General features: G+C 62.9%; 2 protein-coding genes across 5 annotated transcripts; both read left to right on the forward strand.

The window, feature by feature from the left end:
* The first annotated feature begins 105 nt into the window (after positions 1-105).
* On the forward strand, positions 106-3,388 carry LOC112061572 (megakaryocyte and platelet inhibitory receptor G6b). The gene is made up of 6 exons (XM_065563109.1): positions 106-1,118; positions 1,319-1,636; positions 1,744-2,031; positions 2,115-2,220; positions 2,459-2,496; positions 3,108-3,388. Exons 1-6 carry the CDS (start codon positions 1,064-1,066, stop codon positions 3,131-3,133), a joined length of 831 nt encoding a protein of 276 aa, XP_065419181.1. The 5' UTR covers positions 106-1,063; the 3' UTR covers positions 3,134-3,388.
* Positions 3,389-7,379: 3,991 nt separating this feature from the next.
* LOC112061172 (carcinoembryonic antigen-related cell adhesion molecule 1-like) lies at positions 7,380-9,905 on the forward strand. 4 transcript variants are annotated; one of them, XM_065563104.1, is made up of 7 exons: positions 7,380-7,512; positions 7,731-8,048; positions 8,157-8,444; positions 8,528-8,633; positions 8,878-8,915; positions 9,273-9,367; positions 9,619-9,905. In XM_065563104.1, the coding sequence occupies exons 1-7, from the start codon at positions 7,458-7,460 to the stop codon at positions 9,718-9,720; spliced, it is 1,002 nt and encodes a 333-aa protein (XP_065419176.1). In that variant the 5' UTR covers positions 7,380-7,457; the 3' UTR covers positions 9,721-9,905. The 4 variants fall into 4 exon arrangements, with proteins under 4 accessions (XP_065419176.1, XP_065419177.1, XP_065419175.1 ...); XM_065563105.1 differs by lacking the exon at positions 9,273-9,367; XM_065563103.1 differs by lacking the exon at positions 8,528-8,633.
* The last annotated feature ends 2,678 nt before the right edge of the window (positions 9,906-12,583 follow it).

Consider the following 12,583-nt stretch of genomic DNA (forward strand, 5'->3'; position numbering starts at 1 on the left):
GGGGCAGCCCCCCATGCCTGGATCCACAGCCCGGCCGCCAGGGGGCCCTGACACACAGTGGCTCCACTTTCCTCCAGCAGGGGGCAGCCCCTCGTTCCTAGGCCTGCCGGGGTGGCCTCTCTGGCGCCCTGATGTGGGCGGAGACGGGGCGAGGTGGGTGCCTAACGTTCATGCTGGCAGCCGCTTCAAAGCGGCCCTGCGGGGGCCTGGGGAACTCCCAGCTACTGGATGTGGGGCCAGATTGTCTCCCAGGGCGGCTGGCTGCAACGTGTCCCATCGGGCCTCTTCTCCCCTATGGGTTCTGAGCCCCCTTCGCCAGGGGTCACCCCTTCGCCAGGGGTCACCCACCCTCGTTAGCCTGCGGTACTCTCTCTCTCACACGCCAAGGCCTTAATTAACCTGTAGGCCCCTGAGCGCCAGGCTCTGATCAAACCAGGACGGGGGAGGCGCTCCTGTGACCAGTCGTTAACCTGGGGAACTCGCTGCCACTAGCTGCAGCCTGTAATTAGAACCCTGCCAACATCTCCTTTCCAATTATAACAAGCTCTGCGCTGGTCTCCTGAGCCAGGTGGGGGCCTCGTTCGCCTGGGGAACTCCCTGCCACACAAGGACTGGTTCCCGGGGCAGCTCTCTCACGCTCGATTTCACCTGGGGAATTCTCTGCCCCATGATTCCCTGCCCTCTGTCAACAGGGCAGGAGCGGCTGGGGCAGTGGGGGGGCATTTCAGCCTGTGGGGGGGCAGCTCAGTGAGAGGCCAGCGGTGGCCGCCCAGTTCGCAGGCATGAACAGCACTGGAGCGGCCATCATTAGCTTTCAGAGTGAACGCTGTGTGGCGAAGGGAGCCGGCAGCGGCTGGTTCACGCTCCCGGCAGACCCGGGCGCGGCTGGGCTGGGGGAAGTCTGAGCTGCTGTGATAAGGGCCCCGGCCCCTGACTCAGCCCCGGAGTCGCCAACCATGACGGCTCCCCACGTCCGCGCCCTCCACCGCCCCACCCCCACCCCCCCCCGTCGGTTCTGCCCCGGAGTGAGACGCGGACCCTGGCGGGGAGACGCCCTGAACCGATGGGCTTGGCCGTCTGGGTCCTGCTGACCCTGCTGGCACCTGGCCCGCTGCGGGGTGAGGGGCATTGGCAAGGCTGGGGGGGGGCGGGGAGTGAGGGCCACCGGCAGAACTGGGGGAGCGGGGCTGGGCTGGCAGGGGCTGTGGGGCAGGAGTGAGGGCCACCAGCAGAGTTGGGGGGGCCAGGGCTGGGCTAGCAGGGGGCTGCGGGTCTGGAGTAAGGGGCACTGCCATCCCTCTTTTTCCCCCCCTCCCAGGTTCCCCCCCACGGCTGGAGGTGCGGGAGGCCGGGGGTCAGATCCTGCTGCTCTGTGGGGCCCAGGGCCCCCGGCTGCGCTGGGTCTGGTCCCCCCGATACCCCAAATGCGCCAGCGACCCCGGAGACCAGCTCGAAATCGCCCAGCTGCCCCCCGGGCCGGAGCCCCCCCTGGACCAGTTCAGGGGGCGCCTGGATCCCCACCCCTCCAGCCTGGGGGCCCTGCTGCTCCGGGACCTGGTCATGAGCGACTCGGGGACCTTCACGTGCCACGGGGAGTCTGGGGCCGAGCCCCCCATCCAGCTGGAGGTGACAGGAGGTGAGGCCAGACCCCCCTGCCAGCACTGGGGTCACCAGGCGCTCCCCAGCCAGGGCCCCACCCTGCTCCCCACAGCGTCCCCTGCTGACCCCCATCTGCCCCCCCAGGCTGTCGGAACAACCTCACCGTCTCCTCCAACCAGATGTCCCCTTCAGCCCTGACCCTCCGCTGCCAGCGCTGCCCCCTGCTGGCTGGCTCGGCCCAGTTCCGCTGGTTCCTCAACTCCCAGCCCATGGGCAACCGGGGCTGGGCTACCAAGAGCCAGCTGGGGGCTACCGTGAGGCTGGACCCGTCCCGGCGCGGGGCCTGGGGGCGCTGGGAATGTCACCTCCATGGCACCTCCTCTGGGGGCTTTGAGTTCTGCCTGGAGCCCCCCCTCGAGGCAGGAGGCGCAGGTAAGATAGTGCCGCACATCCTGCACCCCCCCACACCTGCCCCACGGTGCCCCCTGCTGGCCCTGACCCTACCTCTGTTCCAGGCCCCAGCTCTGAGTGTTGGATGTGGGTCACGGCACCAATGGCGGTTCTGGGTCTGATCGGCGCAGGGCTGGGCGCTTGGCACCTGTGGAGACGGAGACGGGGCAGGTGAGTTGGGGACCCGGAGTCCGGGGAGCGGCACCCCCAGCAGGGGATGGAGAGGGAAGAGAGAGAGAGGGACCCAGGAGTCCGGGGAGCAGAGCCCCAGCCCAGGGTGGAGTGGAAGAGGGAGAGACCCAGGAGCTTGGGGAGTGGTAGCCCCACAGGGTGGGAGAAGGGACCCAGGAGTCCAGGGATGGGGAGAAACCTGTTTTCATCATGTATCTTTGCCGTTTTCTTCCTTCAGTAACCAACGGAATCAAAACAGACGAGAGAACGAAACAGGTGAGAGAGAGAAATAAAAACAACCCCCAGCCGCAGGCCTGTTACCCTGGTATCCCACCGTTCCCACCACAGGTCAGAGCCATGGGGCCCAGCTACCCCGGTATCCCACCGCTCCCACCATAGGTCAGAGCCATGGGCCCAGCTACCCTGGTATCCCGCCTCCCCAGCTGAGTGCAGAGTGGATCCAAGATTTCCTGCCTGAGTAACCAGGTCCGTAACCTTCCCAGCCATGTTCAGTCTGTAAAAATCCACTGGTGGGTAGTTCCACAGGTCAACCGGCTCCTTGGTTACATTTTCCCCCACACACACACTATCCCATCCCTGCTTTCCTCTTGATTTTCTCCTTCTCTCCATCCTGTGCCAAGGAGCCCCTGGGCCCCGTTTATCCCCCTTGGAAGAGCTGCAGCTTGGAGCCAAATCGACCGAAAAACATCTTGTGCCCCAGGGTTGGGAAAGAAAAGTGAGAGAGTGAGGGGCACCAGCAGAGCTGGGGGGAGCCCAGGGCTGGGCGAGCAGGGGCTGTGGGTCAGGAGTGAGGGGCACCGGCAGAGCTGGGGGGCAGGGGGTAGCAAGGGGAAATCTTTGTAACTTATTGCCCCTTCTCTCCCCAGGTCCCAGGCCCCCTGCTTTATGCTGAAGTCCAGCACCCACTGGTGGCTCGAGCCCCAGCCCCTCCCCCCACACGGCACCACGGTCTATGCCACTATTGTCTGATGCCCCGGTTCCGCTTCCCCCTCCTGTCCACCCCCTTCATGAGTTGCATTAACACCCTGGCTCCCATCCCAGGTGATGGGAAATTCAGCTGGAAGATGCAAGAAATCTGTTAGAATCTTGTGGTGGGGAGTTCCACAGGTTAACGGATTGTGGCATTAAAATCTGCCCTTGAAACCCTCGTGTTTGTGATGTGTCACCTTTGTCCTCAAGACCCCACCCTTTGGGCCTGGCTCTGGGGGGTGGGGTTCAGGCAGACGCGGCGCCACTTCATTTCCTGCCCCAAACGTCTGTGAAGAGCCACCCAGCTGCCCTGCCCCGGAGTTAGCTGCATCTCAGCACTGGCCAAGGGCTCCCTGTATAACCAGCCCCCGGCGCCCCACTCCAGAGGTGGCTGCATCTCCGCTCCTGGCGAGGGACAGCTGAGAATGAGGAGAATTCACGCTGAGCCACCCGCCTCCATGGGTGGGATTTGAACCCGCGACCCCCAGCTTTGCGCCCTGCCGGTTAAGTTATCCTACGCCTGCAGCACCAGGACCAACCACTAGGTGGGGAAAAAACTACGCAAGTGGGTAAAGCCAGGAGCTAATCGGGTGTTGGGGGCTGGGAGCCAGGACACCTGGGTTCTAACCCCAGCTCGGAGAGGGACGTGGGGCCCAGGGGCTCGAGCAGGGGGGATGGGAGCCAGGACTCCTGGGTTCTATTTGCAGCAGGGGGCGGCTACTGCCCAGGAGCCCGTGTGATATCCTGTGCTTTGCTAGCAGCAGCTTCCTCTTCGCTGTAGCCCTGTGAGCAACGCCCCTGCCCAGAGGCAGACGCACCCTGCCCCCGGAACCCCCTCTCCCTGCCCCACGGCTCCCACCCCTCCCCGGCTCCACCATGTGCCCCCCTCTCCTGCCTCTGGCCCTCGCCCTCCTCACAGCGGTGCCCCCGGGCGCTCAACAAGGTAAGGAGCCGACCGGGCCGTGAGGCTGGGAACTCGCACTCGGTGGGTGGGGGCTCGGACGGGGCAGCGGGGGGCTCAGCAGGGGGTGCTCTCCCCTGGTCCCAGTGCGCTCAATAAGGAACCCAACTCCCAGGGTCCCAGGAGAATCCCAGAGCCAGTGAGCCCATTCCTGTCGCCCTACAAATCTTCCCCCTGCGGCTCCAGCTGGATGCACCCTTCCCCTTCACTTCCTGTCTCAAACTTGTGTTCATCTGTTACCCACCCCAGAGGTGGCTGCATCTCCGTGCCAGGCGAGGGGTCCCCGTCACTCTTGTCCCCTCGTAGGCAGGAACCACTCGGCTCTGGAGTTTGCAGGCCCAGAGGTGACGGCAGAAGCCGGCTCGACTGTGAGTCTGTCCTGCAGCCGGCCAAGACTGACCTGGCAGTGGATCCCACGGTACTCAGTCTGTGCTGGTGTCAGCGGTGGGATACAGACGATCTACACGGTGACAGTGGCTGGGGCCAGGTACAGCCTGTGGGAGAGATTTAACAGGCGGCTGCGTCTCCTACTGGATCAGGGAACCTGAACCTTCATCCTCCAACTGAGAACCCTCCACATGAACGACTCAGGGGCTCTCTTCTGTCCCTGCCCCAGCCCCAGCCAGAACGCCACGCCGATCTCCGTGACCATCACGCCCGGTAACAGCACTGCCGGGGGGCTGGGAACCAGGACAACTGGGTTCTCTCCCTGTCTCGGGGAAGGGACTGAGGGGGTCTAGTGGCTACAGCAGGGGCTGGAGCGTCTCTCCCTGCCCCCCATCACTGATTCCCTCCCTCTTCTCTGCCCCCCAAACCCGGAAGCTCCTGCGGCACTTCGAGGCGACAGACTGCACCCCACTGCCCCCCCCAGCCTTCCGTTTGCCCTGGCACTTGTAGCCGGGTGGCCCCCCGTCATGCCCATCGATTGCACTGACACCCTCACCTCCCCCCCGTCGGTCTGTTTTATATGGAGCCGGGTGCCCCCCTCCCTGCTGTGTGTGAGCCCCCCCACCCGCCGCACGCTGTAAATCCGCCCCCAGCCCCAAACCTGGGGGGCCCCCCGAGCTGGAGAAATTAACAGTAAAGAAGGTATTTTTTGTACTTCGGGTCTGTCTGCGGCGATGCAGCCAGCTCTGGGGGGCAGCCCCCCATGCCTGGATCCAGAGCCCGGCCGCCAGGGGGCCCTGACACACAGTGGCTCCACTTTTCTCCAGCAGGGGGCAGCCCCTCGTTCCCAGGCCTGCCGGGGTGGCCTCTCTGGCGCCCTGGTGTGGGCGGAGACGGGGCGAGGTGGGTGCCTAACGTTCATGCTGGCAGCCGCTTCAAAGCAGCCCTGCGGGGGCCTGGGGAACTCCCAGCTACTGGTTGTGGGGCCAGATTGTCTCCCAGGGCGGCTGGCTGCAACGTGTCCCATGGGGCCTCTTCTCCCCTATGGGTTCTGAGCCCCCTTCGCCAGGGGTCACCCACTTATGCCCCTTGGCCCCTCGTTAGCCTGCGGGACTCTCTCCTACGCGCCAAGTGTTAATTAACCTGTAGGCCCCTCAGCACCAGGCTCTGATCAAACCAGGACGGGGGGGCTCTCCTGTGACCGGTCCTTAACCTGGGGAACTCACTGCCACTAGCCGCAGCCCGTAATTAGAACCCCGCCAATGTCTCCTCTCCAATTAAAACGAGCTCTGCGCTAGGCGGGGGCCTTGTTCACCTGGGGAACTCCCTGCCACACTGTGATGTTATGAGTGTCATATGCTTCTCAGCTCTCTATGAGCTGGTACGTGAAAACATTATCTATTATCTGTCCTTATCAGTTTAATATCTCATTGGAAGGTGACAGGGCCAGAAGGAGTTAATTAACTCCCAGACTGACCTGACCCATGGTGAACTGTAGAAACTGGTTAGGAAGATCTGTAAATGAATAACGATGCCGGCTGCATTTCAGAGCTCTAGAGATCTCAAGGGCAGGTGTTTGCTCAGGTCTTGGGATGTCAGCAAACAAGTCTTGTCTATTGCTAGAGCTTAAATTCAAAGATCAAAAAGGAAGATTGACATTTATGATGATACTTGAGTGAAGTAGTATTATTGTCTCTAGGTCTCTTTGAAGGTTGTGGTAACCTGGATCTGAACTGTTTAATGGATAAATGACCCTGTGCTAATTGCCAGGATGTTGGGGAGAAGGAGTGTTAGGCCTATTGTTTTCTCAGGCCGAAAGGCTGCTGGAAATGTATAAAAACCCTGGGACATGATCCTTCTTCATCTCAGATCTGCTTTGGGTTTCAAGAGGGGAAACCCTGAGCCACACGGATTGAGATCCCCAGTCACTGACTGGAGTCACCCTGAATATGAACATTGGACTATAACCTCTGGACTATTTCTAAAAGGACTTTTGGCCACTACAAGCTCATCTCTGCTGTGTCTGAACCTCAAGAATTGAATTCAAGTCTGTCTGTATATTGATCTTTTAACCAACGCTCTCTCTCGCTTTTCTTTTTTAATAAATTTTAGTTTAGTTAATAAGAATTGGCTGTAGTGTGTATTTTGGGTAAGATCTAAGTTATCATTGGACCTGGGTATGTGGCTGATCCTTTGGGATTGGAAGAACCTTTTCGTTTCTACGATGAGATCAGATTTTCAGTAATCATCATCATATCTGACAGGTGTGTCTGGACGGAGGCCTGAGGCCGGGCTCTTTAAGGGAACTGCGTTGTTTGGACGTCTGAGTAACCAGTGAGGTACTACAGAAGCTGTTTTGGGCTGGTTGGTAAATCTAAGTATTGGAATAACCACCAGCTTCTGGGGTTTGTCTGCCTCGTTTTGTTTGCAGTTCACCCGAATTGAGTGACCTCGGCTGGCTCGCACAGGCACCGTCACACACACACACACACAAGGACGGGTTCCCAGAGGCAGCTATCAGAACTCTCTGCCCCATGAGTCCCTGCCCTTCATCAACAGGGCAGCAACGGCTGGGGCAGTGGGGGGCATTTCAGCTCCTGGGGGGCAGCTCAGTGGGAGGCCAGCGGTGGCTGCTGTGGTGGAGTTCGCAGGCACAAACAGCAGTGGAGCGGCCGTCGTTAGGTTTCAGAGTGAACGCTGTGTGGCGAAGGGAGCTGGCAGCAGCTGGCTCAGCTCCCGGCAGACTGGGGCCGGGGGAAGTCTGGGCTGGCATGATAAGGGCCCTGGCCCGTGACTCAGCCCCGGAGGTGCCAACAATGACGGCTCCCCCCATCCGTCCCCCCATCGGTTCCTACCCTGGAGTGAGACGCGGACCCTGGCGGGGAGACGCCTTGAACCGATGGGCTCGGCCGTCTGGGTCCTGCTGGCCCTGCTGGCGCCCGGCCCGCTGTGGGGTGAGGGGCACTGGCAGAGCTCGGGGGGGTGGGGCTGGGCTGGCAGGGGCTGCGGGTCGGGAGTGAGGGGCACCGGCAGAGCTGGGGGCAGGGGGGGACTAGTGAGGCTGCGGGTCAGGAGTGAGGGGCACTGGCAGAGCTGGGGGCGGGGCAGGGCTGGGCTACCAGGGGCTACGGGTCGGGAGTGAGGGGCACAGCTAACACTCTCCCCCTCCCAGGTTCCCCCCCATGGCTGGAGGTGCGGGGGGCCAGGGGTCAGATCCTGCTGCCCTGTGGGGCCCGGGGTCCCCGGCTGCGCTGGGTCTGGTCCCCCCGATACCCCAAATGTGCCGGTGACCCCGGAGACCAGCTCGAAATCGCCCGTCTGCCCCCTGGGCCGGAGCCCCCCCTGGACCAGTTCAGGGGGCGCCTGGATCCCCACCCCTCCAGCCTGGGGGCCCTGCTGCTCCGGGACCTGGTCATGAGCGACTCGGGGACCTTCACGTGCCACGGGGAGTCTGGGGCCGAACCCCCCATCCAGCTGGAGGTGACAGGAGGTGAGGCCAGACCCCCCTGCCAGCACTGGGGTCACCAGGCGCTCCCCAGCCAGGGCCCCACCCTGCTCCCCACAGCGTCCCCTGCTGACCCCCCATCTGCCCCCCCAGGCTGTCGGAACAACCTCACCGTCTCCTCCAACCGGACGTCCCCCTCAGCCCTGACCCTCCGCTGCCAGCGCTGCCCCCTGCTGGCTGGCTCGGCCTCCTTCCGCTGGTTCCTCAACTCCCAGCCCCTGGGCAACCCAGGCTGGGCTACCAAGAGCCAGCTGGGGGCTACCGTGAGGCTGGACCCGTCCCGGCGCGGGGCCTGGGGGCGCTGGGAATGTCACCTCATTGGCACCTCCTCTCGGGGCTTTGAGTTCTGCCTGGAGCCCCCCCTCGGGGCAGGGGGAGCAGGTAAGATAGTGCTGCATGTCCTGCACCCCCCCACACCTGCCCCACGGTGTCCTCTGCTGGCCCTGACCCTACCTCTGTTCCAGGCCCCAGCTCTGAGTGGGGGATCTGGGTTGTGGCGGCGGTTCTGGGTCTGATCGGCGCAGGGCTGGGCGCTTGGCATCTCTGGAGGTGGAGACGGATATGGGGCAGGTGAGTTGGGGACCCGGAGTCCGGGGAGCGGCACCCCCAGCAGGGGATGGAGAGGGAAGAGAGAGAGGGGGACCCAGGAGTCCAGGGAGCAGAGCCCCAGCCCAGGGTGGAGTGGAAGAGGGAGAGACCCAGGAGCCTGGGGAGTGGTAGCCCCACAGGGTGGGAGAAGGGACCCAGGAGTCCGGGGATGGGAGTGGGGAGAAACGTGTTTTCATCGTGTATCTTTCCCATTTTCTTCCTTCAGGAACCGACGGAATCAAAACAGAAAAGAGAACAAAACAGGTGAGAGAGAGAAATAAAAACAACCCCCAGCCGCAGGCCCGTTACCCCCGTATCCCACTGCTCCCACCATAGGTCAGAGACATGGACCCAGGTATCCCACCGCTCCCACCATAGGTCCGAGCCCTGGGCCCAGCTATCCCGGTATCCCGCCTCCCCAGCTGAATGCAGAGCGGATCAAAGATCTCCTTCCTGAGTAGCCGGGTCCATAACCTTCCCAGCCATGTTCAGTCTGTAAGAATCCAGTGGTGGGTAGTTCCAGAGGTCAACCGGCTCCTTGGTTAGATTTCCCCCCCCCCCCCCGCACTATCCCATCCTTCTTCCCTCTTGATTTTCTCCTTCTCTCCATCCTGTGCCAAGGAGCCCCGGGGCACCGTTTATGCCCCTTGGAAGAGCCATGGCTTGGAGCCAAATCGACCGAAAGACGCCTTGTGCCCCAGAGTCGGGAAAGAAAAGTGAGCGGGGGCAGGGCTGGGCTGGCAGGGGCTGTGGGTCAGGAGTGAGGGGCACCGGCAGAGCTGGGCAGCGGGAGGCATGGCTGGGCTGGCAGGGGCTGTGGGTTGGGAGTGAGGGGCACCAGCAGAGCTGGGGGGGCAGGGCGGGGCAAGCAGTGGCTGTGGGGCGGGAGTGAGGGGCACCAGCAGAGCTGGGGGGCAGAAGGTCGCAGGGGGAAATCTCTGTAACTTCTTACCCCTTCTCTCCCCAGGTCCCAGGCACCCTGCTTTATGCTGAAGTCCAGCACCCACTGGTGGCTCGAGCCCCAGCTCCTCCCCCACACGGTGCCACGGTCTATGCCACTATTGTCTGACCCCCCACCCGCCCTGGCTCCGCTCCCCTCTCCTCTCCACCCCCTTCATGAGTTGCATTCACACCCCTGGCTCCCAGGTGATGGGAAATTCAGCTGGAAGATGCTGGAAATCTCTGTTAAAATCCTGTGGTGGGGAGTTCCGCAGGTTAACAGATTGTGGCATTAAAATCTGCCTTTGAACCCCTCGTGTCTGTGGTGTGTCTCCTTTGTCCTCAAGACCCCACCCTTTGGGCCTGGCCCCGGGGGGTGGGGTTCAGGCAGACTCAGCTCCCCTTCAGTTCCTGCCCCAAACGTCTGTGCAGAGCTGCCCCGCCCCAGAGTGAACTGCACTGGCCAAGGGATCCCTGTATAACCAGCCCCCCTCGCCCCGCCCCAGAGGCGGCTACATCTCCACTCCAGCTGAGGGACATCTGACCATGAGGAGAGTTCAGGCCGAGCGCACCCACCTCCGTGGGCAGGATTTGAACCTGCGACCCCCAGCTTTGCACCCTGCCTGTTAACAATTATCCTGTAGCACCAGGACAAACCACTAGGTGGGGAAAACTGAGCAAGTGGGTAAAGCCAGGAGCTAATCGGGTGTTGGGAGCCAGGACACCCGGGTTCTAACCCCAGCTCGGAGACGGACGTGGGGCCCAGGGGCTCAAGCAGGGGGGATGGGAGCCAGGACTCCTGGGTTCTATTCGCAGCAGAGGGCGGCTACTGAACAAGAGGCCGTGTGATATCCTGTGCTTTGCTGGCAGCAGCTTCCTCTTCGCTGTAGCCCTGTGAACAACGCCCCTGCCCAGAGGCAGACGCACCCTGTGCCCGGAGACCCCTCTCCCTGCCCCAGGGATCCCACCCCTCCCCGGCTCCACCATGCGCCCCCCTCTCCTGCCTCTGGCCCTCGCCCTCCTCACAGCGGTGCCCCCGGAGGCTCAACAAGGTAAGGAGCCGACCGTGCCGTGGGGCTGGGAACTCGCACTCGGTGGGTGGGGGCTCGGCCGGGGCAGCGGGGGGCTCAGCGGGGGGCACTCTCCCCTGGCCCCAGTGCGCTCAATAAGGAACCCAGGAAAATCCCAGAGCCGGTGAGCCCATTCCTGTCACCCTAAAAATCTCCCCTTGCGGCTTCAGCTGGATGCACCCTTCCCCTTCACTTCCTGTCCCAAACTTGTGTTCCGCTGTTACCCACCCCAGAGGTGGCTGCATCTCCGTGCCAGGCGAGGGGTCCCCGTCACTCTTGTCCCCTTGTAGGCAGGAACCACTTGGCTCTGGAGTTTGCAGGCCCAGAGGTGACGAAAGAAGCCGGCTCGACTGTGAGTCTGTCCTGCAACCTGACGGGGCCGAGGCTGAGCTGGCGGTGGGTCCCGCGCTACACAGTCTGCGCTGGTGTGAGCGGTGGGATAAAGACAATTTAAACAGTGACGGCGGCTGGGGCACACGACACTCCGGAGGGGAGGTTTAAGAAGCGGCTGCATCTCCTAACCAGTCGGAGAACCCAAACCTCCGTCCTCCAACTGCAACCCCTCCACATGAACGACTCGGGGGTCTTCTTCTGTGTCAGCCCCAGCCAGAACGCCCCGCCGATCTCCATGACCATCACGCCCAGTAACAGCACTGCCGGGGGGCTGGGAGCCAGAACACCTGGGTTCTCTCCCCAGCTCTGGGAGGGGAGTGGGGGCTAGTGGTTAGAGCAGGGATCTGGGAGCCAGGACACCTGGGTTCTCTCCTAGCTCTGGAAGGAGGGGAGCAGCAAGCAGCCAGCAGGGGGCGGGTCGTTAACTGGATCCATCACGTTTGGCTCTGCCCCCACAGGCTGCCCGGCCAGGGTGTCCATCGCCACGGTCCCCAAGGAGCCGGTCGTGGAGGGAGCGTCTGTGTCCCTCTCCTGTACCCACTGTGGGGAGCAGGGACCCACATCACCCCCAGCAGGAGGCCCCACGTGGCAGCTCAATGGGGAAACGCTACCAAACTCCACAGCCCCTCGGATCCTGAGGTCCAACGTGACGATAGAGGGTTTCTCCAGCTCGTTGGAAGGTCTGTGGAGCTGCCACCTGCCTGGGGATCCCCTCCAGTCTGGGAGCTACTGCCTGGAGCGCGAGCCGGGGGCGCACGGGACCCAGCAGAGCACCAGCCCCACCCCCACCAGTCCAGGTGCATATTCAGCCCCCGTATCCCTGTCACAGTCAATGCAGCCACCTCTGGGGCGGGGCAGCTGGGTACCAGCCGCACAGAACAGCGACACCCCAGGGTTGGGGTGGGGAGCGAAGGGGGAGCCTGGATGCGATGGGGGGAGGTCGGCTGGGAACCCTGAGTTTGGCTTAGACCTGGGCGCTGGAGTCCACAGCATACCTGTGGGGGAAAACGTACCAAGGGGTTCCTGTGCTGGCAGCCCCGTGTCCCACCCCAGAGGTGGCTGCATCTCAGCGCCGGGCGAGTGGTCCCTGTATAATCAGCCCCGTGTCCCGCCCCAGAGGTGGCTGCATCTCAGCGCCCGGCGAGTGGTCCCTGTATAAACAGCCCCGTGTCCCACCCCAGAGGTGACTGCATCTCAGCTCCGGGTTTGTGGCCGCTCCAAGCTACTGTCTCCGGTCGCAGGCTCCGGGATGACGGTGCTGGCTGTGCGCTGTGGCCTCGCCTTCCTCTTCTTCAGTGTCACCCTCGGGGCCGTCGGCTACGTGCACTGGAAAACCCGGGCCCGGGCGGCCAGCAGGTACTCGCCCCTTTAACGCCAGCGCCCCATGGTGGGATCCCCCTGCCCTGCTCCCTAGGGCACAGAGCCAACCCTGACTTCCTGGGCACAGCGCTCCCTGCTGCCCCCGTCCCGCTCCCTGCAGCCCAGCGCCCCCTAGTGCCACCATTTCTCTGCCGTGTAACTCACTTGACG

This window comes from Chrysemys picta, chromosome 12 (genome assembly GCF_011386835.1).
Source record: "Chrysemys picta bellii isolate R12L10 chromosome 12, ASM1138683v2, whole genome shotgun sequence".
Taxonomy (NCBI): domain Eukaryota; kingdom Metazoa; phylum Chordata; order Testudines; family Emydidae; genus Chrysemys; species Chrysemys picta.

Bases quoted from the DNA above. Each gene is read 5' to 3' on its own strand.
- LOC112061572 (XM_065563109.1), top strand. From the start codon at position 1,064: ATGGGCTTGGCCGTCTGGGTCCTGCTGACCCTGCTGGCACCTGGCCCG. The intron at 1,119-1,318 runs GTGAGGGGCATT...CCCCCCTCCCAG, and splicing joins GGCACCTGGCCCGCTGCGGG to GTTCCCCCCCACGGCTGGAG. The intron at 2,221-2,458 runs GTGAGTTGGGGA...TTCTTCCTTCAG, and splicing joins TGGAGACGGAGACGGGGCAG to TAACCAACGGAATCAAAACA.
- LOC112061172 (XM_065563103.1), top strand. From the start codon at position 7,458: ATGGGCTCGGCCGTCTGGGTCCTGCTGGCCCTGCTGGCGCCCGGCCCG. The intron at 8,049-8,156 runs GTGAGGCCAGAC...CTGCCCCCCCAG, and splicing joins CCAGCTGGAGGTGACAGGAG to GCTGTCGGAACAACCTCACC. The intron at 8,916-9,272 runs GTGAGAGAGAGA...TCCTGTGCCAAG, and splicing joins CAGAAAAGAGAACAAAACAG to GAGCCCCGGGGCACCGTTTA.